Source organism: Mesoplodon densirostris, chromosome 4 (genome assembly GCF_025265405.1).
Source record: "Mesoplodon densirostris isolate mMesDen1 chromosome 4, mMesDen1 primary haplotype, whole genome shotgun sequence".
NCBI lineage: Eukaryota > Metazoa > Chordata > Mammalia > Artiodactyla > Ziphiidae > Mesoplodon > Mesoplodon densirostris.
Window position 1 is genome coordinate 14,537,860 of NC_082664.1, and position 23,405 is coordinate 14,561,264.

At 43.9% G+C, this 23,405-nt stretch overlaps 1 protein-coding gene across 4 annotated transcripts in view; it reads left to right on the plus strand.

The window, feature by feature from the left end:
• Positions 1-23,405, plus strand: part of TTC7B (tetratricopeptide repeat domain 7B) — a 242,003-nt gene that overhangs the window by 110,658 nt on the left and 107,940 nt on the right. For all 4 annotated transcript variants that reach the window (XM_060095729.1, XM_060095730.1, XM_060095731.1 and 1 more), the window contains exons 7-9: positions 2,951-3,123; positions 10,638-10,701; positions 14,744-14,881. In XM_060095729.1, coding sequence (XP_059951712.1) covers positions 2,951-3,123; positions 10,638-10,701; positions 14,744-14,881 — 375 coding nt within the window. The remainder of the gene's footprint in view (positions 1-2,950; positions 3,124-10,637; positions 10,702-14,743; positions 14,882-23,405) is intronic.

Sequence of the window (23,405 nt, forward strand, 5' to 3'; positions counted from 1 at the left end):
ATAAGACCCAGTGCAGCCAAAAATAAATAAATAAATAAATAAATAAAATTTATAAAATAAAAAAAAAAGAAACGCCAACTGAGTCAGTCTGCAGCAGGGCCTGAAAATCCGTATTTTCTAGTTTCCACAAGTGAGTCTTTGCCCACTCTATTTGAGAAGCATTTCCTGGGAAGTCTACACTGGTGTCTTGGTTTCCAGTGGACATCAGGAAACTTCTCCAGCTGTTGCCACTCATAAGACAGTGTTTCTATCAGCCTTAATTGCTGTATGATTCTTTTTAGATTAGCTGATAATTACAAATTTATGATATCCTTATGAGGTAAAAAAGTTGCTTTGTAAACTCTGGTGTGAGACCATAGCAGAGAAGGATTTAAAAGTACATTCACAGCAACCCCATGTCTAGATAAGTACTCCAAATAATTGAAAGCAGTTGTTCAAATCAAAACTTGTATGTGAATGTTCATAGCAGCACTATTGACAATGGCCAAATGACGGAAACAATCCAAATGTCTACCAACTGATGACTGAATAAACAAAATGTGGTCTAGCCGTACAATGGAATATCATTCAGCTATAAAGAGGAATGAAAGACTGATTCATGCTACCACATGGATGAACCTTGAAAACATTATACTAAGTAAGAGAAGCCAGACACAAAAAGACCACATATTATATGATTCCATTTATGTGAAATGTCCAGAAGAGGCAAACCTATAGTGACAGAAAGCAGATTAGTTGTTCCCAGTGGGTGGAAGGAGGGAGAATGGAAAGTGACTTCTTAAAGGGTACGGGGTTTCCTTTTAGGGTAAAGAATGTTCTGGAACTAGAGTGGTCATGGTTGTACAACATGGTGAATGTGCTAAATGCCACTGGATTGTACACTTTAAAATGGTTAACATGGTGCATTTTACGTTATGTGAATTTTATCACAATTTAAAATCACATACAAAAAAGTGCATTTAATGACCCAGTTTGTACAAAGAAGTTCAGGTCTTCTTCCAGACCAGCTTCTCTCCTTTCCTTCCTTTAATTCTAAATGTATTTGAAATGTATTGGGTAGCTACCAACAATTTTTAGGCATTTAAACTGCAAGCTAAATATAACCAGAGTACAAAACATAAAAGGTATCATAGCTATTGGTGATCTTGCTGATAATTTCTCATATTTAATCTCCTTTTCTGAACTTCATGTGAGATTTCAGTGAACACAGCCAACATCCTTCCTAATCGGTAATGCATGACGTGGTGATGCCTTTAAAATGTGCAATCACATCAAAACCTCATTTTAAAAATCTCTCCGGAAGGTTAATGCCTTGAGGGAAAATGATATCTAGCATGAGCTATCCAGCAGTGGACAAGCAAACTGTTTTGAGGACAGAGACTTTTACAACCTTAGAATATCTCCATGGCAGATACATCCAGAAAGTGAAGTTCTTTGTTCATTTTTCTCCTGTAACATTTTTTTCTCAGCTGTAGTGAGTGGAGGTTATTTTTGCTAGTTGACGCTTCCAGCAGAAGTCATTAGCTTATATGACTGCAGTGAGATCAAAATGAGGCTGTAATGGAAGGTTTAAGAAAACAGTTCAGGAACTGTTTAGGTCCTGAAAATCGTGCTCTTATGAGATCTTTACAGATGGCTCAGTTGGGGATGATAGGAGTGCATTTAATTTCACATTTTTATAGACGTTTAAAACTAGTGGGTCTTCCTTGGGGATAATGAAGAAAATTTCCCTTTACCCAGTGGTTATCAGAAACCACTAAGCTAGTGATTTGGTTGCATTTAGGTTTCCTTGTGGTGTTTTAAGAGAGTTCACACGGATGAAAGCCTAGCAAAGATCTCTTCTGGAACATATCGATTTAAAAAGTCTCGTCGTCAGGGAAGATCAGCATTCTTTGTCTGCATCTTCCAAAGAATGCTAAAACCTTGTGGAAAAACCTACTGGTTGAAGTTGTATTTGGCCACCTCTGGCTGATTGTGAGGTGGCCTGGACCACCCTGAGATGCAGTGCTTCTATTTTCGGAGGGATTTTTTTTTTTTACTTCTCTTCTTTGTCACTGGAAGATTGTGAGGTAAGTTAACTGATATGCATCAGTTAACAAAGTACTTCTCAGTAGCTGCCACATCTCCCTCCCCCATACATCGTACGTGATGCTGTTCTAGGCAGTGGAGCTATAGAGCTTGGAAAAACATACGAATCTGCACCTAACTTAGAAGAACAAGATCTGGATATTTCTGCGTTTCCACAGTAAGAAAGGAGATCCCTACCCAGCTTTAAAAAAACAGTCTTCTGGATCAGTAGCCATAGTCACTTTGCCAGCTCTCCACTTTGCTCAAGGCCAGTGGGAGCCTTTGGGCTGAAGGGCCAGGATGCAGTAAGAATGGGGCCTCAGGTACTGAGTCGCAGGGCCGGGCTGTGAAGGACTTGCCCTTGGCACTCCGAAGAAGGAAGACATTCTAAAAATCCTCACTGAACATCATCTTATCATCAACGAAGAGATTTTTTTCAGGGATTACATCATCTAGGTTGGGTACTGGCTTTCAGCCAGGGTCGGGCTTTGGCAGGCCTCGGTTGGGAGGTGATGAAAATATTTGCAGTTCACCTATTATTTATAAGAGCTTTTGGAAAAGAGCTTAACTAAAAGTTTCAGTTGTTTCCGGTGTAAAACATGTTTAGTGTTCCAGAATATCACAGAGGCAGGGCAGCATTTGAAGGGCATGAACTTATTTTTTTTTAATCTTTCAACTATCTTAGTGTATCATATTTTCTTTTTTTTGTCATCAACTGATATAATTTTCATCATAGGAGTAGGAATTTTTAATGATGAGTCTTGGAACAGCGATGACAAAGTCATGACTAAAAAATATTTATTAAATGAGTGAATGAATGAATGAATGAATGAATGATACAAAATAGATTCATGGCTGTGCCTTTGCTCCTTTGTGTCCCCAGACAATAGCCAGGCAGCTGGCGGAGATCTTGTTGCGGGGTATGTGTGAGCAGAGCTACTGGAACCCTCTGGAGGATCCGCCATGCCAGTCACCTCTGGACGATCCTCTCCGGAAAGGAGCAAACACAAAAACCTACACCCTCACGCGGAAAGCCCGTGTCTACTCAGGAGAGAAGTATGGGAGTTGGTGTCCTCATTTGTAGGTTAGGGGATGGGAGGGAAACTTCAGGAAAATGTAAGGATGAATAGAAGTTCAAGGGTAGATTTTTTACCAGTTTAATAAAGATAGCTCTTTACTCTGCATAACTTCAGCAAATATCCATGCATGAGTGGGGACATTTTGAGTAGGAAAATGCTCTCGTCTAGTGCTTGGCTGCCATTCTCAGCCTTCACTGTTGGTCTTTGGGATTTTCATTTCCTTTATTATAAGAACCGCAGAACCATACAGCAGTCAGTGACAAAGCTATTAGTAAGCCAGAGTTGACTTTTCTTTACTTTTCCTCAGCAATTCCTTGATCCTTTTGTTTAAAAACTTGTTTTTAGCTGTAAGAAGAAGGCGAATTTAATAATTTACAGGTGATTGGAAGGTGATGTCTCTTTAGAATGTTTTAATTGGTTTAAGTTTTGAATTTGGAACTTCATCACCTTTGAGGAAAATGGTCTATAGGGAAACACTCCGGTCAGCCTGGGATTTCCCCAGGTCCAGGAAGGAGGAGGTAGGAGGGAGAGAGACCACAAGAAGGTGGGGAGACAGGAACAGGGGTTGACTCATTCTATTCCCCCCCTCAAAGCTTTCCTTCCCGTCTTTGTTCCTACAAGGACAAGGCATGATGGCTTTTCAGAACCCCTCCATGAAGCAAAGGGGAACTTGTAAGGATAAATACGGAAACCTTCTTTAGTCATTACAAATTGGAAAAATGGCTGAAAGACCGCAGGCTGCTGCTTCTGAGGCCCCAGAAAGCACTGACAGAGATGGGGTGATTAGATAGTTATTCCGTGTGTGACTTCTGAACACAGTGCTGCATTTTAAAAGGGGCAGCATTTCTCAGGGTAACTACCTCTTAATCCTCTTAAATTGACCCTGGCATTTGTCTTCCTCCTCATCTTGTTCAATTTGCATTTCTTATATGGATTCAGACTAGTGAGCATTTTCTTAACTTTTTCCTGCGTTTACTCCTTAGTACTTATCTGGATTCATAGAACATCTGTTCTAGCAATTCTCAAACTCTCACTTTTAAAATGCTGACCCCTCATTATGAACTATTTAGCAGCAGGATTGGGGTTCTTTTTTAGGTGATATTTAAATCTTAAAAATAGACCCTAGGGCCTCCCTGGTGGCGCAGTGGTTGAGAGTCCGCCTGCCGATGCAGGGGATACGGGTTCGTGCCCCGGTCTGGGAGGATCCCACATGCCGCGGAGCGGCTGGGCCCGTGGGCCATGGCCGCTGGGCCTGCGCGTCCGGAGCCTGTGCTCCGCAGTGGGAGAGGCCGCGGCAGTGGGAGGCCCACATACCGCAAAAAGAAAAGAAAAAAAAAAAAAAAAAATAGACCCTAGATTTTTCTTCTGCTTCAGATGCTTCTTAATAGCCAAAGTGCCAGTATATTGAAGAATCTAGTTCCTGCTCCCTCCCCTAATCAAGTTTCACACGTGGATGAAGCCCTGTGTCTCTCTGGGTGTGATTCCAATGTGGCCTCACCCCTTGAAGGCAGAGAAGCTCACAGTGCTGGCCACTTCTCCCTTATTTCCTAAACCACTCAGCCTCTGTCAGTCTTCTAACATCAGCTTCCCCATCTGTACGAGGAGAATTATGGAGGCAAACTGCAGATCTAGTTAAATGAAGTTATTAGTTAAAGGGAAGATTCCCATGTGACTGGTTACTGAGACACAAGTTTCATTTCACACAAATGCACACAGTCATTTTTTTAAACTGTTTCACTGAGATATAATTCACATACTATATAATTCATTCATTTAAAGTGTACAATTCACATTAATATAGCTTTTAATATAGTCACATAGCCCATCACTACAATCAAATTTAGAATACTTTCACTACCCCCAAAATAAACCTAGCACCGCTTAGCTGTCACCCACCATCCCCCAAACACTTGTATTTTCACATGAATTTTAGGATCATTTTGTCTATTTCTGCAAAAAAAAAAAAAAAAAAAAAGGCAACTGGAATTTTGTAGGAATTGCATTTAATCTGTAGCTCAATTTGAGGAGTATTGCCATCTTGACAATATTAAGTCTTCTGATCCATGAACATGGGATATCTTTCCATTTATTTAGGTTTTCTTTAACTTTTTTCAACAACAATTTACAGTTTTCAGGGTATAAGGTTTGCACTTTTTTTTTTTTTTTTTTGCGGTATGTGGGCCTCTCACTGTTGTGGCCTCTCCCGTTGCTGAGCACAGGCTCCGGACGCGCAGGCTCAGTGGCCATGGCTCACGGGCCTAGCCACTCCGCGGCATGTGGGATCTTCCCAGACCAGGGCACGAACCCATGTCCCCTGCATCGGCAGGCGGACTCTCAACCACTGCGCCACCAGGGAAGCCCTGCACTTCTTTTGTTAAACTTATTCTTAAGGGTGTTTTGGTGTGTGTGCTATTCTTTTTGATACTATCACAAGTGGAATTGTTATTAATTTCATTTTGAGGTTGTTCATTGCAAGTATATAGAAGTAAAATTGGTTTTCTATATTGATCTTGTATACTGAAGTCTTGCTGAGCTTGTTTATTAGTTCTAATAGTTTTTTTAAGATTCTTTAGGATTTTCTATATACAAGATCATGTCACCTGCAAATATAGTTTTACTTCTTCCTAACATAGATGGCTTTTATTTCATTTTCTTTCCTAATTGCCCTGGGTAGAACCTCCAGTACAATGTTGAATAGAAGTGGCAAGAGTGGACACCTTTGTTTTATTCCTGATCTTAGGAAGGGGAAGACATCCAATCTTTCACTATTAAGTATGATGTTAGCTGTGGGTTTTCATAGATGCCCTTTATCAGGCTGAGGAAAGTCCCTTCTACTACTAGTTTGTTGAGTATATTTTTTTGTGAAAAGATTTTGAATTTGTCAGATGCTTTTTCTGTATCTACTGAGATGATCATCTGGCTCTTGTCCTTTATTCTATTGATGTGATGTATTACATTAATTGATTTTCAGATATGAAGCCAACCTTGCATTCCTAGGTGAATCCCACTAGGTATATAATCCTTACTTATTGCTGAGTTTGATTTGCTAGTATTTTGTTGAGGATTTTTGCATCAATAGTCATAAAATAATTGATCTATAGTTTTCTTTTCTCATGATGTCTTTGTCTAATTTTGGTATTAGGATAATACTAGCCTCGTAGAATGAGTGGGAAATATTCCTTCCTCTTCTATTTTTGGAAAGAGTTTATGGAGAATTATTATTAATTCTTCTTTAAATGTTTGGTAGAATTCACCAGTGAAGCCATCTGGTCGTGGGCTTTTCTTTGTGGGAAAGTTTTTGATTACTAATCCACTCTCTTTACTTGTTACAGAGCTATTAAGATTTTCTATTTCTTCAGTTTTGGTAGTTTGTGTCTTTCTAGAAATTTGTCCATTTCATCTAAGTTATCTAATTTGCTGAGTACAGTTGTTCATAGTATTCACATACACACACACACACACACACACACACACACACATATATAATTTCTATAAGATTGGTAGTCATGTACCCTCTTCCATTTCCCACTTCTCCTTTTAGTAATTTGAGTCTTCTCTTTCTTTTCTGGGTCAGTCTACCTAAAAAGTTTGTCAAATCTTTTTGATCTTTTTGAAGAATTAACTTTCAGTTTTGTTGATTTTTCTCTATTGTGTTTCTATTTCTCTAGTTAGTTAATTTCTGTGCTAATCTTTCTTCCTTCAGTTATCATCATCAGTTTTTAGCTCTCTAGTTTTGCATGTTCATACCCTTACTTCTGATTTATTAGTAAAGAGAGAAAATCTGCTTGGGGCTTCCTTATTAACAAGACAGGACTCTCCAATCAAGCAATTTTGTGGCAAAAAGATGTTATCACCAGTTCAGTTATGTGAGTTGGGAGGTAAAAAAGGGAATCCATAGATGATGTTTAAATCTCATTCTGGCCGGTGGTCCCTCCTCTCTCCCCTCTTATGAGGAACATGAGCACAAAGCAAACTTTGTGTGCCATAGATCCTTCCAGCTCCAGCAAACCACATGGACCATTCAGGACCATGGGTCATAATGGACAATTACTGCAAAATAACCTCTGCCAGAAAACTCCCCTCCCTGTCACTGCAACCTGGACATGAAGTGGGTACAGGATGCTCATCCTCTCTCCATCTTAAATGTTGAAAGGAAATAAAATGCTGATAATCCAAGATAAAAAAAGAGAGGAAGAATCACGTGCCATAGCCCTCCTTACTTCCTTTCTTCTAGATCTTTCTATGAAGAATTTTATTGACTTTTGTTTACTTATTTTTTAAGTAAGCTTTTTACTGACACATAATATACATTGTGAAAAATACACGAACCAAAAGTAGAAAACTTGATGAATTTTCACTAAGTGAACACATGCAAGTAATTAGCATCCTGGTCAAGAAACAGACATTGCCAGAACCCTAGAAGGACTCTCTGTACCCTCCCCCAGTTACTACCCCCTGCCCAAGGGTAACCCTATCCTGACTTCTATCACTGTAATTAGTCTGGCCCATTTTTGAAATTTACATGAATGGAATCATATATTAAGTACTTTTATGTTTAACTTCTTTTGTCTAACATTATATTGGAGAGATTCATCCATATTTTTGCATGTAGTAGTAGTTTGTTTTTGTTGTTGAATAGTATTCCATTTTATTAATATATTCCCATACGTTGATCCATGCTACTCTTGATGGACATTTGCGCTGTTTCTCAGTTGGAGCTAATAGGAATAGTGCTGCTATGAATATTCTTATACATGTTTCTTAGTCCACATATGTGTGCATGTCACTCAAGTATGTTTTTACTTCCATTGTATTCCTCCTTGTAAAAAGCACTTGAGGTGGCTTAGACAATTAAATGCATATTTGACTAGATAATTAGCACTAAGTAAAGAAGGAAGCTAGAAACCACTATTATGCCAGGAAGCGGATGATGATTTATTGAAAACTAGGAGGGCCATACATTGTGCTAAACTCCTCGGTAGGCCTAAGAGGAGAAAGTAATTATCATGGCGTGCTAAATACAGGTCGGAACCTCCTGGTAGCCAATGCAGAGGCTTTTGGTAAGGATGAGGATGCTGTTCAAAGTATAAAGATGGGGGCATTGAAGGGTCCTAACAACTACTTGATAGCAGAACCGAAGCTGTGAATGACCATCCCTTCAATCAGCTTCCTCCAGGTCTAAGGCCCCAGTTTTCTGGCTCCACAAGGCTGAGGCCCGGGCACCCCAGGATCTCCCCTTGAGGCTCTTGGGCCCCAAGAGGATAATATCACAAAAGGAGGGCCCCAACAATTGTGACTGTCCACCCTGAGGTCCACACTCCCCTGGGCAGGGAAGAGGGAAAGAATGGCCAGAAATAGATCTAGAGAATTCATAATTATGGAGAAGGGGGCATTCCAGTGGGTAGTTTTTTAGGCATGTCTCTTAAAACTATCCTTTCCCCCTCCCCCACCCCCCACTTCTTCCTGCCAGCCCTGAGAACCTTGCAGCGCCCCTGAGTACCCATCTTTCCTGCCTTGAAAAGAAGGGTAGAGGAAGTAGAATTAGAATCAGTTAATGTGCTATTTGTTAGCAGCTCTAGTGAAAATAACACAACCTCGCATTTAAGTAGGCTAGATGGCTCAAATGGAATTTGGGGATTATCTCTGGACTGAATTTGCTGGTGTTAAGTTATGATTAGAATGGGCTCCCTCTCTTTTCAATTAGTCTGGACAATGCAGAACTGGGTAGCTGTGAAAAAAATGATTAATGGTTCTGCTTTATTTATAAGGTCCCAACTGCATGTAAGCATGAGCCAGGATATCAGGAACTGATTGCTGGATGGGGATACACACAGACACACACACAGACACACAGGCACACAGACACACACACACATGAGCGTTCTTAATTCAAAGGCTGTTGGCTCTATTTCTGAATTTAAGGGGAAAGAAATGTTCCATCTTCCAAAAACCCAAATCACCTCAAGTTACCTCTTTAAGGAGGTCACTGCACATTCCAGAATCCTGCTTCTCACTCACAGCCCAGCCCTTTTATAAAATTTTAGCCCTGTAAGAGCAATAGGAACCGTCCCACAGGTGGTTTCCTTACCTCCAGGGATGACTGAATTGTAAAAAGAGTATCAGTCACGGGACTTTTCTGTCTTACTCCTCATGGCCCTTTGACACAATACAAAATTTGCCAGCACTTCAAAGAGAACAAATATTTGTAATCATTTGGAAAACATTATTTTGGCCATTTTGGGGGGGGTGGAAATCATCCCTTCTCTTAAGTTAAATGATTGTAATATCACCCCTGGGAAGATGTAAATTTAGTCTTTATTTAGTCATCTCCAAAACATCCAGGAGTTTTTTTAACCAAGTTCATTTTTATTGCACTCTTCTACCATTCCACGAAAAAGAGTTGATGGGACTTGCCTGGCAGTCCAGTGGTGAAAACTCTGCGCTTCCACTGCAGGGGGTGCGGGCTTGATCCCTGGTGGGGGAACTAAGATCCCACATGCCCGCCTGGCATGGCCGAAAAACACACAAACAAAAAAACAAGAACCAAAAAAAAAAAGAAACAGAGTTGAGTTTGGCCCAACTAGTGATGAGACACAATTCTACTCAAAGGATGCTAGAACTTTAGAACGGGGGGAAATGCTGGAGGGTTTGTTTTTTTTTTCCGGCTGTGCCCCGCGGCTTGTGGGATCCTAGTTCCCTAACCAGGGATTGAACCCCCGGCCCCGGACGATGAGAACGCAGAGTCCTAACCACTGGACCACCAGAGAATTCCCTGGAGGTCTTTTAAAACGCTCAAAGCACAAAAAATAGGATATAGGGAATGGAGACCAGAGTTATGTTTGGTTTTTATTGTTCTTTAATCCTGAGCAACATTGAGATTAAAAGCTTTTTATTTTAATCCAAGATGGTAGAGTTCAGCCAAATCCCATAAAGTTGATGAATAAGACAGCTCCTGAGTGCCCCCCGCCATAGTACACGTGTGTTTGAGTAAGATAGCTCGCTAAGTTCTTACAGTATTCTAGAAATCATTCAAACTCTAAAATTGCTTCCAATCTCCTATTTCATCTAAATGACAATATACAATACGCCAGCTAGCAAGTAAGAGGTAAGAAGAGTACCATGTAGTGAGATGTCTTCAGTTTATACCTCGTAATGGGTTTAGGAGAAAGCTTGTGTTATTTAGATAATGTCCGTTTGTAGTGATCAAAATTTCCGCCTCTGTAATAGGCACAAACGTTCTTTGGGCTTTTAACTTGGTTTCTACAGCTTTACCCGGCTGCCCGCTATTAAAATGCGTAGTTAAAATGTATACATTCCATAGATTACCATAGAAATAAACAAATTAATTCAGGGGCCCAGATTATACAGTATTTTTCATGGGTTCTACACTATATAAAAATCTAGAAGCTGTTAGCCCTTCAGTTCTGCTTAGTCATGTATTTTGTGTTATTTTGAAATTGCCATGTATCAAAGTCAATTTTCTTTATACAGCATTTTTTGTCCTCAAGAAAATACTGAAGAAGCCCTGTTGTTATTGCTGATTAGTGAATCAATGGTGAGTAGAATGTGTTTTTACATTTTTCTTTCCCCTATTCCTATGGTCCCTGTTTTGATATGGTGACTCCATCAGGATAGTGATTCTTTTTCTTTGGAGAAGAGTACTTTCCAAAGGGAATACCTGATGGGAAAAAAGTATAGTGGTTTAAAAAATAAAGGGACGTTTCTAATTCTTGGACTGGCCAGATATGTCCCTGGGTCAGCCTGCAGCATGGAGCTTCTCTTCCCTTAGTTCATTCATTTATCCACCAAGTACTGACTGAACACTAACACAGTTGTATATGGGTAACTATAGCTAAAATGACCACCAAAGGAACCTTGAAAGGGGAAAGAAGCCCCCAAAAGGTAACCTTTATGAGCCTTCTCCATTCGCCTTGGTGGGAGGGAGAATTTGGGGGTGAAAGACTTGTATACTTGAACCTCCGGTTTCCATAGCAGCAGCCTGATGAAACTGCCTCGTCCTCCTGCCCAGGTCCTCTCCCCAAGCCCCCACCTGTTTCCCAGGCATTGCAGAGCCCAGGCCCAGAGAGCCCACTCCTGTTACCTGGCTCTGCTGTTGTGAGGGAGTTTTTGCCAGACCATCAAATTCCTTTGAAATGTTTTCTTAGTGTTTGGCCAGGATATCAAATGTAGGTCTACAATTTCATCGCTCATCATTTACTGGGTTTCTACTCTGCATATTGCTAGACATGACAGCCCGGCTTGAAACATTCTGGAGCAATCTGTGTTATAGTAGTTAACACCTTGGCAAGTAAATGGTGTCTGCTGAGCACCTGAGCAGAACAGCAAGCCCCTGGAACGTGGAGGGACCTAGAGGTCCTCACATCCACCTAGTTATTTAGATGAGGGACCGGAGGCCCAGAGCAGGCAGAATGGAGGCATCATGCAGTGGTCTGCTGCTCCTTCTAGCAGAGCATCCTGCCTTCTTCCATAACTCCCACCCCACCAGGCAGGCAGGAGGAGAAAGGAGGAGGAAAAGGAGTCATAACTAAAGCAAGAGAAGGTGTTCCCTTCTTCCCCAAGCAGACAGTTTAAATGGAGGCGTGAAATACACTCGGGGAGAAAGACTCAGAAACGGAGCACAAGAGGAATGCCTGTGTGCTGAGTGAAAGAGGGGCAAAAGAGGCTGGGATTAGGCAGGCGGCGTAGCTTTCTTGCCTTAAGTTAAAGCTTTGGGTTTTCTTGTTCTGTGAAATGGCCCCGAGATGTTTATAAGAGCGAGACCGCTTGAGTCACCGCTTCTTTTTATTTGGAAGCTGTTTGACATCATTGGCCCTACTTCCTCTGAAGGAAACAGGTTGCCCCTGTGGCTTATCTTTCCTTGACTGTCAGCTGGTGACTTAGGACGGTGTCATTTACATCCTCTACTCTACCTTGGCACAGATGTGGAGGCACATATGTGCACCGGCTGGCGCCCAGTGGCCTCCAGTAACTGGTGTTCAGATGGGCAGGTCTCACCGTCATCAGTTCTGTGGGGGCGGGGGGCTGCCCACACAGACCTCATCGCTGGAGTCTTCACAACCTGGCACTTAGCTTCCTTTGGGCAAACTTGGTTAGTAATGGTGTAAAAATTCTGAAAGCATGGTGAGCATACACTTTCGATTTCTTGGACAATTCTGATTGAAAGGATTGAGTTCTGTTGTCAGATCATGCGTTCCAGACTGGAATTTGGGAAACATGGCCACATCACCAGAATGCTCGCTCTAAGTGTTGCTGTCTTGGGAGTGATGTCCCCAACTCTCCTGCTCCCTCCTTGAAGTGGTAGAAACTAGTAATAACTCAAGGTTCGGATCCCCTGGAGACAGTCACATCTGACGCTGCCGTATTTAATTTCCGGGAAGTCTCTTCAGAGGATGGTGAAATCCAGTGACAGTAAATATGAAGGACTTAGGTTGCCAACCAAAGTGGTTATGTTCTCCCTGTAAATCATTCCATAGTTACGTAGGTAGAAATCTAAATTAAGTTGCCTTGGGAAGTCTTTTTTCACGTCCCTTGACTCCTTTGATTTTTTTCAGTTTTTAGACCAAAAATAGATGTGCTCAATTTCAGAACCAAAATGAGAATTGCCGGGCTTTTTTGGTGTCTGAGAAAATTGTATTCTTTACTGGTCCTAATTTTAACTTAGAAGCATAAATTTGTCCATAGTCCCTCCACCTACAAGAACTCGTTTGGAATTGAACTGCATTCTTACCTCAAGTCAAATTAATTTCCCCAGGAGAGAGGGGTTATCAGAACCATGTTAGTACAACTAGAACTGAGACGATGGTCTGGGACGTTTATTATTTGTGGACCTGTTTGAGGTTCTATATTGTACCTTTTTAATCAAAAAGCACTGATAGACTTTTTCTTTTAAAAAGAAACAAAAATGCATTTGGGCATAACCTGAAAATCTCTCTTAAATGGTGTTTTGTCTTGTTCCCTTCTCTCCCAGGCATTGATCTCAATATGGAACATTTAGAGGAAATAAATAAAATGAGACCACTTACAGCAGGCTGTATTTTCCTCAGAGCTTCTTTTGTTGGGTCGAAAGGCACTCCTGACAAGAAAAACTTAGAATGAAATCTTCAAAAGCAGGCTTGTTTCCATAAGAGATGACTCACTTTGTAGGAAGTGGCCTGTCTTATATAGTCTTATTTGTCTTTGACATTTAAGAGTAAGGAGTTTTAAAACAAGTAAGTACTGACAGGAGGCTACAAGTCAATGCCTTGGACTCACACGAAAGAAAGCATTCACCTCATTAGTGAACAGGAGGTTGTGTGCGTGGCCTTTCCAAGTGTCAGGCAGGAAGGTAGACATCAGCCCGCCTGGACCAGTGACCCTCGTCCTGCACGTGCCACTTCCATGGGGAGAACGGAGGGGCCCTTTCTGTGCTCCTAGGGATGGACTTCTGTTCCTTAGCAAGGAAAAGAAGACAGGAAAAATCTAACTTTATTGATACTGAACTCCCTATTAGGGAGAAAAGGAAAATGAGCTATGTTTAGGGTCTCCAGTACATGTGATATGTCTGGAGGAGTCGGAGGAGAAATTTCAAAAGTAATGAAAACAAGTCACTGTGAAGAGCGGTTGATTTCTAGATAGGTGAGATAAATAAGCTTGAATGCACCTGCTGCATTTCTGTGCTAAGCAGTGGGGAAGTGAAATAGGTATGCCCTGGTGTTCTCCTGGGTCCTCTGTGCTAACGTCTTTTAAAACAAAAATCCGTTTGCTTCTTGCTGTCTCTTGTACATCTGTTTTGTGCTTCCCTAAACAAAGTTGAATTAGTTTCTGTAGTCTGTTCCAGTGAAGATTTCATATAGGGATTTGAACGTGACTTGGGCGAGAGAGGAAAAGTACGCTATATCTCTGTTGGACTGATGGAACGTGATGACACCATTTGGTGATGGGAAGTGTGGGGCTAGGAATTTTCTCCCACTCTTTTTTTTTGTGTGTGTGTGTGGTACACGGGCCTCTCACTGTCGTGGCCTCTCCCGTTGCGGAGCACAGGCTCCGGACGCGCAGGCTCAGCGGCCATGGCTCACGGGCCCAGCCGCTCCGCGGCCTGTGGGATCTTCCCACACCGGGGCACGAACCCGTGTCCCCTGCATCGGCAGGTGGTCTCTCAACCACTGCGCCACCAGGGAAGCCCTCTCCCGCTCTTTAATGTACAGCAGAAACAGGGTCTACAAGTGAGGCACAGCAGAGCTTCACTTGGTGGATGATTCTGCTGCCCCAGAGCACAGCTGTGTCTGCAGCGTGGCTGACTGTGAACCCGAGCCCAGGAGGAACCCTGCTTTGCATCAACTCCTAAAGCTTCCTCCAGACGCCTGCTGACAGGGACAAGTGCCCGCCAGGCCTTCAGTGTTTGGATAATACCATGTTACCATGTGCTGTGGTACTCTGGGGACTTTGACTAAATGACCCCTGGCTCACTTGTCCCCTTGTCTCCAGACCCGCGGCAAGCTCCCAGGGGCAGGAGAGCCTGGATGGCTCCTCTGCGCATGGTGACAGCTGTGTGCACGGGCCAGCTCACCGTCTGCTTCTCTCTTCTGTGTTGTTTTCAGGCCAACCGGGACGCTGTGCTGAGCAGGATACCTGAGCACAAGAGCGACCGCCTCATCAGTTTACAGAGTGCATCTGTGGTCTATGATTTACTGACCATCGCCCTTGGAAGAAGAGGCCAGTATGAGATGCTGTCAGAGGTACAGCCCTTGAGTCTGGTTGACTTCCAGCAGTGGGTAGTTCTGGCGGTACCAGCACTTTGAAGAGCTGTGGGACCTGGTCTTGTCCCCACCCCCCCATCGCTGGCAGCCATGTGACCTTGGGCCCATCACTTAACTTTGGTTTCCATCTCTGCAAAATGCGAATTGGGCTAAACGATCAGGTGGTGGAATTCATTGGTGGTCATCTCCTACCAAGGGTCCATAAACCCACTGGGGTGAGTTCACGTATGAGAGAAGGCAAGCGTTTCTCAAGCAGTTTCTCTTTCAGTGTAATTTCCACCATAACCCCAATCTCCCATCTGTGATATTAATTTCCTTGTAAAGCAGGTTTTATTTTATATAAAGTATCAATGCATAACTCCTGGTGCACTGGCAGCTTCCGGCCCAGTGTACGTTGGGTGAGCTGGTACAGGCTTCACGGGAAGTAAACGCTGTCGTCACGTAGAGTCTTTTACTTGTTCAGAAGAGACCCCAGTTGCTTACAGATCTTGTACCAGGCATCGCCGTCTCATTCCCTCAGCTGCTAAGAAACATTTAGGATGGAAGCCTGACAGTTTTACAGTTTCACAAGAAGCTGGTTAATCCGAGGCTGCGGTTAGGCGTTATTGAGTCCCTGCCCAGAATATCAAATCCACCCTGGTAGGGGCTAAATCAGTAACAGGATCATTTTATCTTCTCTTTAATGAAGCAAAAGGAAAGAAGGGAAGAAAGACAACTCCTTTTGTTAAAATGAACTTTTCCATGTTATTTATCTTTCTTTTTCTAAATTTACACACATTGCAACAGCCTCTGGGCACGAGGACAGGGAATGAAATACAGTAACAGATTGGCTGAAATCAGATAAGCACCCAGCTCACCCTGTAGCCTGCCTGCCGGCGCATCGCCACATTAGGCAGGAGCCTTGGAGAACAGATGAGCCTGCGTGGCTTGGATCTTTTTTTAGTCTTTGGTTTGGTGACTATACAGGGCAATGGTTACTCAGTCTTCAAAAAAAAAAAAAAAAAAAAAAAACACCTCGCAATCTGGCTTAGATAAGGCAATGAGTCCAGATGTTCCTGTCATACACGGAACACCCCCTGGGACACTGCCCAGGCTTGGGATTGGCCCAGATTCTTTACCACCCCCGGGGCTTTGGCTTCCTGGGACCCTCTCCTTCTGGCCAGCTTAGTTCCTGTCCGCCGTTTCCACCAAAGAGCCCATCTGTGGGGAGAGTGCCACCAGGCTCACAGCTGAGTTCTCTTAAGGTGAACTCCCCTCCACCCCCAACAAACCACTAAAAGTTTCTCGGAGGCCAGGGCTGAGCGTGGTTTGCACGTCTGCTTTCCTCCCATCATGTAGCAACAGAGCCTGTCCCCAGCTTGAAATTCACCTGTGTCCACAGCAGGTGTGAGGAGCCTGAGGCTGACAGGCTGGGAGGCCCCTGTCCACAGGCTTCTCGTCGTGCCACAAGTGACTCCAGGGGCACGGCTGTCATCCTAGCGGCATTCCTCCACGAGCCCGCAGCTCCCTGGCATGGGCCTCTCTGCCCGGCGCGGAATCCTGGGACCTTGTCTTCAGCCAGATGACTTTCACCTTGACATCACATGTAGCTTCATCTCGTGGTGATGACCTGACGCCCAAGTCACTGGGTAGTCCGGTCGGTTGCCGGAGCCTTTGCAATTCAGAATATGCTCTAGTCACATTGACAACAGTGGAAACAGCGTCAGGGATTGCCTTGAAGGTGCTGGAGCAGAACGGTGGAAGAAAGGGAAATTTATCACCGTATGTCCCTTGGAGCCTTTTGAATTTCGTGCCATATCTGTGTTTTATCTATTAAACATATACATCGATGGATCAAATATATATATATAAAAAGGACATTCATTTCTTTAACACATATAAATGCAGCCCCTGGTTCTGTGCCAGGGGCTGTGATTCAGGCCAGGCATGCAGCCGTGGGCGAGGCGGGGGTCCCTGTCCGTGAGCAGCTCCCAGCCTAGAGGAAGGCAGCCAAGCAGCAGGCAGTTGCCATCTGGGCTGGCTGCTGCCGGGGGGTCTCCACACAGGGTCTCATCCAGTAATGAAGGATCTGAATCCTTGGCCTTAGCTTTTCTTGCTATTTCTACTTAGTTCTGCAGATGGAGCTTCCCCCAGTGCACATTTGGCGGCCACGGTGAAGCAGATCTAAGTAGAGCTGTCTTAGGAGGAAGGCGCAAGTGCACAGCATCTCGAGGGCTGGCCCCGGTTTTGGAGAGCTCGCCTCCTGGAGGAGGGTCTTGGTCCGCCCTTGACTGAGCACGGACCCCTCTCCCTTGGTCTCAGGCCATGACTTAAAGTGTCCCGCTTCCCTCATTTGCTGGGGTTTCCTCCCTCCCCCCTTCTTTCCTCCCTCCCTCCCTCCCCCCTTCTTTCCTCCCTCCCTCCCTCCCTTCTTTCCTCCCTTACTCCCTCCCTCCCTTCCCTCCTTCCCCTTTTTTCCCCCCAATTTGTATTGTATGTTTCCTTCCTTCCTCCCCACCCTTCCTTTCTTTCTTCTCATCTGCTTTTCCATTTCCTGGGGACTTTAAGTTAAAAGGCTAACTGGATTTTTTTTTAATTGCGGTAAATTTACATAACATACACAACCATTTTAAAAGGTACAATTCAGTGGCATTTAGTACATTCATGCTATTGTACAACCATCTCCTCTAATTTCAAAACACTTTCATCACCCTGAAAGGAAACCCCGTCCCTATTAAATAGTTGTTCCCCATTCCTCCCTCCCCCCAGGCCCTGTCAGCTACTAATCTGCTTTCTGACTCTGTGGATTTACCTATTTTGAGTATTTCATATAAATGGAATCATCCATTATACGACCTTTGGTGTCTGGCTTCTTTCACTTGGCGTAATGCTTTCAGGGTCATCCCCATTGCAGCATGTATCCGTCCTCATTCCTTTTTATGGCTGAGTAACATCCCATCGTATGGATAGACCACGATTTGTCTCTCCGTTTATCCGCTGGTGGACATTTGGCCGTGGCGACAGTGCTGCTGTGGAGTAACTGGATTTTAAACTTCCTACATTATTTCTCTGGGCCCCGCGGATGTTGGGATTATCATTATCATTCACGTGGTGGTTGTTTATATCCCGTCTTCATCTGCTGCATCGTCACCACAGTGATCTTTCTCAAACACCCTTCTGTTGGGAAACATTTCATGGCTGTCCCCCTTGCCCCTTCTTCTTCTCCCTCTTTTTGTTTTGTTTTGCTTTCCTTTTCCTCCTATAATGAAAACAACTTCATTGTCTTTCTGCCCCGTGCGACAGCCCAGCAGACTCCTTGAAGAATCAAACATTACGTACAAACATGGAAAAGAAAAAAGTCACTGAGAAGCCCACTCTCCTGAAAGAGTTGACTACCCACTGACATTTTAGAGATCACTTTGTCCTACATCTCTTTATGAACAAGTGCATGTACATCTATGTAAGTTTCAAGGGATGGGACAGGATCGTAGACGTTTTACTGTGGAGATTCCCCATCATTCTCCTCCCCTCCATCGGCATCCCCACCCCAGCCCTGCCTCCTCAACCCCCAAACCCGGGTCAGCCGTCTCATGTGTCCTGGGCATAGGCCCTAGAGTCAGAGAGCTTTGGTTTGAGTTCTGGTTCTACCGCTTACTAGTTGTGTGATCCCGGCAAGTCATTAACCTCTTATGCCTCAGTCTTTCCTTCTGTAAAATAGGAATAATAATCACACCTATGTCAGATCATTCTGAGAGTTATTCGCTAATTCATGTAAAGTGCTCAGAACAGAGCCCTACACGTAGAGATCATTAAACAGCAGCCGTGTACTGCTGTGCTGTTTCTACCACTGTGTGCCCAGGAGTTGCCAGGCAGGGGGGAAGCAACTAAGTATACAAAAACAGTCTCTTGTCTTCCAGAAACTTCCAGTCTAGATAGGGAACTCAGAAAGCAACACATGGAAAGGTAACCAGTTAGAGAAGACTAGATAGTGCAAGGCATGTTAATTGCAGGTGAAGGGACTAGGCCGGGTGCAGCAGAGCTGGCAGGTTGGGGGTGCCAGGGAGAATGACAAACAGCTGATGTATGAATTGGCTCTTCGGGGCCTGACAGGAATTAAGTCTAAGAGCAGAGGGACACCCTCATTATCAAGGTCACGGAGGTTCAGGGACATGAGGCCTTGCTCTCCTGGAGGGAGGAGAGGAGGCAAGGACATTGGGTGAAAGCATGGAGCCAGGTTGCCAGGCCCTGACGTGTCTGGCACATCACCCTTCAGCTGCTCTGTGAGCAGATTCTCTTTGCCTCTGTGCCGCTGCAGGAATCTTCCTTTCTTCTGGGTGGAATCTTTCATGCACAGAAGCGTTCACCTCCACCAGGCTGCTGTGAGAGAAGAGGTCTAGCCTCCTTCTCACCCTGTCCTCATACCTTCCTCCCTTCTCTTGTCCCCAAACAGCGTCAACACTTCTGCATCAGGACGCGGCTAGCGCGGGCCCAGGCACTCCCGCACCAGCCGGGACAGGGTGGGGGGCCCCCAGTCCACCTTCTCCTAGTCCCTCCTGTCACGACATCTTTGTGTGTGTCGTAAGCATTGTGCAGACTCCGCCCATTAAGAACGGTGCTTATGCGGGGAGCAGGGCCACTTTGCAGAAAAACTCTCCTCTCTGTCTCTGTGGTTCAAGATGGAAGGCTCCCCTCGCATCTCAAGATGGGCTGCTTTCTTGTGTGCCCACACGGTGCCTTTCTTTCTCTCGGGGCGCTGTTCAGCCAGATCCTGGGCAAGGAGCGCTGTGTGCAAAGGGAATTCAAACCAAAGGAGCATCACATCCTCATCCTAACAGGTTTAAATATAAGTGCAGTGGTTACCGTATCTCCAGTGCTAGGAGTTTTCATGTTTTTAAAGACTGATGTGAAGCCCTGCTGAAAGGTTTGTGTAGGAAGGAACACTTCTTTTTCTCCCCCTTTTTAAACAGTAGCACTAGTTGGCATGACAACTTGCGCTATTAAAAGTAAAGTAACAAGCACCGCTTTCTCTGTTTTTTAGAATGAACCCAAGCTGCTAAGGAATTGTTTCTTGAATTTGACTATTAATGGCTCCATTTGGACGGAATGTTTTGGGGTCCTTTTTGAAGGGTGCGTGTATCCCCTCTACACAGACATGGCAGCTTTAAAGACAGAAATGGTATTGTTATCTTTCCTATTGAATTCGTCGTATTCATTTGTTTATGGTAAATCTCAACACCTTTATAGTTCTGTGGGTAGAACTGTCTGGCTCGTGCTTGTACCAAAGGGGCATCTACACATCCGTACCCCAAACACTTATTTAGTCAGGGAGCCTTGTAGAAAACACTTGAACGTCTAACTACATCTGCTTAACCGGCCTATCATTTGTTAGTTTACATTAACATTTGGTATTTCACGCAGCCCCACTCACTCTTCAGAAACCCAGCCTTGACTTACATGCCAGGGTCTCTAGAAGGCATCAGGGTGGCCTGATGCAAACGGAGCCGCAGACTTCTGAGAAATCAAGGCGTTCGGTTCGTGATAGGTGCACAATAAAAACTTGCTGAATAAACCCGTGCTTCAAAACCAATGTACATTCTCATCCTGCTTTTCTTTGGTTTGGGGGTCAACTGTCCCTGGTTGTGCAATGAGTGTATCTTCCCCAGGTAGGCCCCAAGGTTAAAGGTCCTTTACTTGGGGAATAGCAGAGGAAGAGGTGGGCCCTGTTCGGGGCAGAGCAGTGACTGGTGCAGATCCCAACTCTGGTCCACCTTTGGGGGTCAGCCCAGTAGGGATCAACTACATCATTTTTGAACAACCTGCCCTGAAGAATCTCAGCCACTGACGTGGCCACGGGTATCTATAGTCCCACCATTATGGGTATGTTTTTTGAATTAAGCATCATTGTTCTCTTCTTATGGCCCTCAAGGGAAAACATTTTTCAACTTAAAAAACGCCATATTAACCATTTTAAAATATATAATTCAGTGGCATGAATTGGATTCACAGTGTTGTGTAACCAGTATGTCTGTTTCCAAACCCTTCCATCACCCCAAACAGAAACTCTATACCTATTAAGCAATACTCCCCATTCCCGCAACCCCCATAACCTGGTAACCTCTAAGCTACTTTTTGTGTCTATGAATTTGCCTATTCTGGGTACATTATACAAATGGAATCATGCCATACTAGTTTTTTGTTTATGGCTGATTTCACTTAGCCTAATGTTTTCAAGGTTCAGCTATGTTGTAATAATATATCTGATAGCATGTATCAGAACTTCATTCCTTTTTATAGCTGAGTAATGTTCCATTGTGTGTATATGCCACATTTTGTTTATTCATTCGTCTGTTGATGGACGTGTGGATTGTTTTCACCTTTTGGCTATTGTGAATAATGCTGTGATGGACACAGGTGTACACGTATCTGAGTTCCTGTTTTCAGTTCTTTTGGGTATATGTCCAAGAGTAAAATTGCCAGGTCACATGGTAATTCTATGTTTAACTTTCTGAAGAACTACCAAACTGTTTTTCACGGCAGCTGCACCATTCTGTGTTCCAAGCAGCAAGGCACAAGTGTTCCAGTTGCTCCACATTCTCACCCACGCTTTTATTTTTTGTTTTTGTTTTTTTGCTGTTGTTGTTGTATTATAGCCATTCTAGTAGGTGTGAAATGGTATCTCATTGTGAGTTTGCCTGTTGACTAATGATGTTGAGCATCTTTTCACGTGCATATTCATCATTTGCATATCTTGTTTGGACAAATGTCTGTTCAAGACCTTTGCCCATTTTTTTAGAAAATTATTTTTTTATTTATCTATTTTTGGCTGCTTTGGGTCTTCGTTGCTGCGTGCAGGCTTTCTGTAGTTGCGTCGAGCAGGGGCTACTCTTCGTTGCGGTACGCGGGCTTCTCATTGCGGTGGCTTCTCTTGTTGCGGAGCACGGGCTCTAGGCGCCTAGGCTTCAGTAGTTGTGGCCCGTGGGCTCTAGAGCACGGGCTCAGTAGTTGTGGCACCTGGGCTTAGTTGCTCCGCGGCATGTGGGATCAACCCGTGTCCCCTGCTTTGGCAGGAGGATTCTTAACCACTGAACCACCAGGGAAGTCCCCCTTGCCCATTTTTATATTGGGCTGTTTGTCTTTTTGTTGTTGAGTTATAGGCGTTCTTTATTTAATGTGGATAAAAACCTTAACAGATACATGATTTGCAAATACTTTTTCCCATTCTGTAGGTTGTCTTTTCACTTTCTTGATAATGTCCTTTGATGCGCAGTTTTTAGTTCTGATGAAGTCTAGTGTACTGATTTTTTTCTTTTGTTGCTCATGCTTTTGGTGTCATATCTAAGAATCCATTGCCAAATCCAAGGTCATGAGGATTTGTCTGTGGCCCCCCCTTAAAGGACCTCCAGAAGAATGGATCCTAACATTTGACCTATATTCAAGCATTCGTTGAACACCTACTTTGTGTAAGACACACCTCTGGGGAGCACCCGGGACACCTTACTTCCCTCCCTACATCTTGTGTGTGTCAAGGGGCCACCATTGTTGAAGTCCCTGGTGCCCAGAGCCAGGGGAGAAGGACTGAAAACAAAGACCAAAAGGTGAGGGCACTTGGGGAGGGAGGAGGGAGAGGAATGAAATGCCCATTTCCTGAGTTTAGGGATTCATTTTGTAAGAATAACAAAGGGCTACATCAGCAGAAGAGCAGATGGAGCCGTATTTGAGTAGAAACCCGGCAACCCTTTACTCACTGTGCAAACTTGATCCAGTTGCTTCACATCCTCCAAGGGAGAGCGTGCCGGAGGGTGGCGTCCAGCGTTCACGCTCTGTAATAAAGTCTGTGACCTTTGAAAACCAACCCGCTCTCTACTCCTCCCACCATGGCCAGAGGCAGCGGTGGCCTCTAATTTAAGCATCTGCCGAAGTAATAAAGGTTTGACACTTCTCTGCTTGGAGCCATATCGCTGTTTTAGGGCAAAAAGAGAAACGGGAAGCGGGGGCACGGATGTGGGGTTTGCTCTGTTTTATTTCCAGTTTAAGGGGAGAAAACTTGAGCAAGCCTTGATGGGTGTTGTCTATGTTTTCTCAAAACTGGGTAGGAGGATTTTATTTGTAGCTGAGAGTCCCATCAGCCTGACTTTTAGAAGCTTTTCCTGGCCCCAGACTCCTTGTAGACTAGATCTCTCGAACTCCGCTTTAATTTGTACTTTTATATGCAGTTAATTTAGAAATAAGGGCTCTGACCTGAGCATCATGAGACCTGGCTTCTAATTTCAGGGCTCCCACTGTGTGACCCTGGGCCGGTCCTATCTCCTGTCTCTGGGTCTTAGTTTCCATGTCCTTAGTAAAGTAAGAATGGGATGAGATAATCTCGAAGGTCAACATGCTCTCTGATTATATCAATCTGTGGGTCTAAGATAATGGTCCAAAATGTCTAAATTGCTTAGATAGTTTTTCATTGCTTAGATAGTTTTTCACCGCTAAAGTAAGGAAATGAAATATTATTCATATACCATGTTAAATTTTTAAA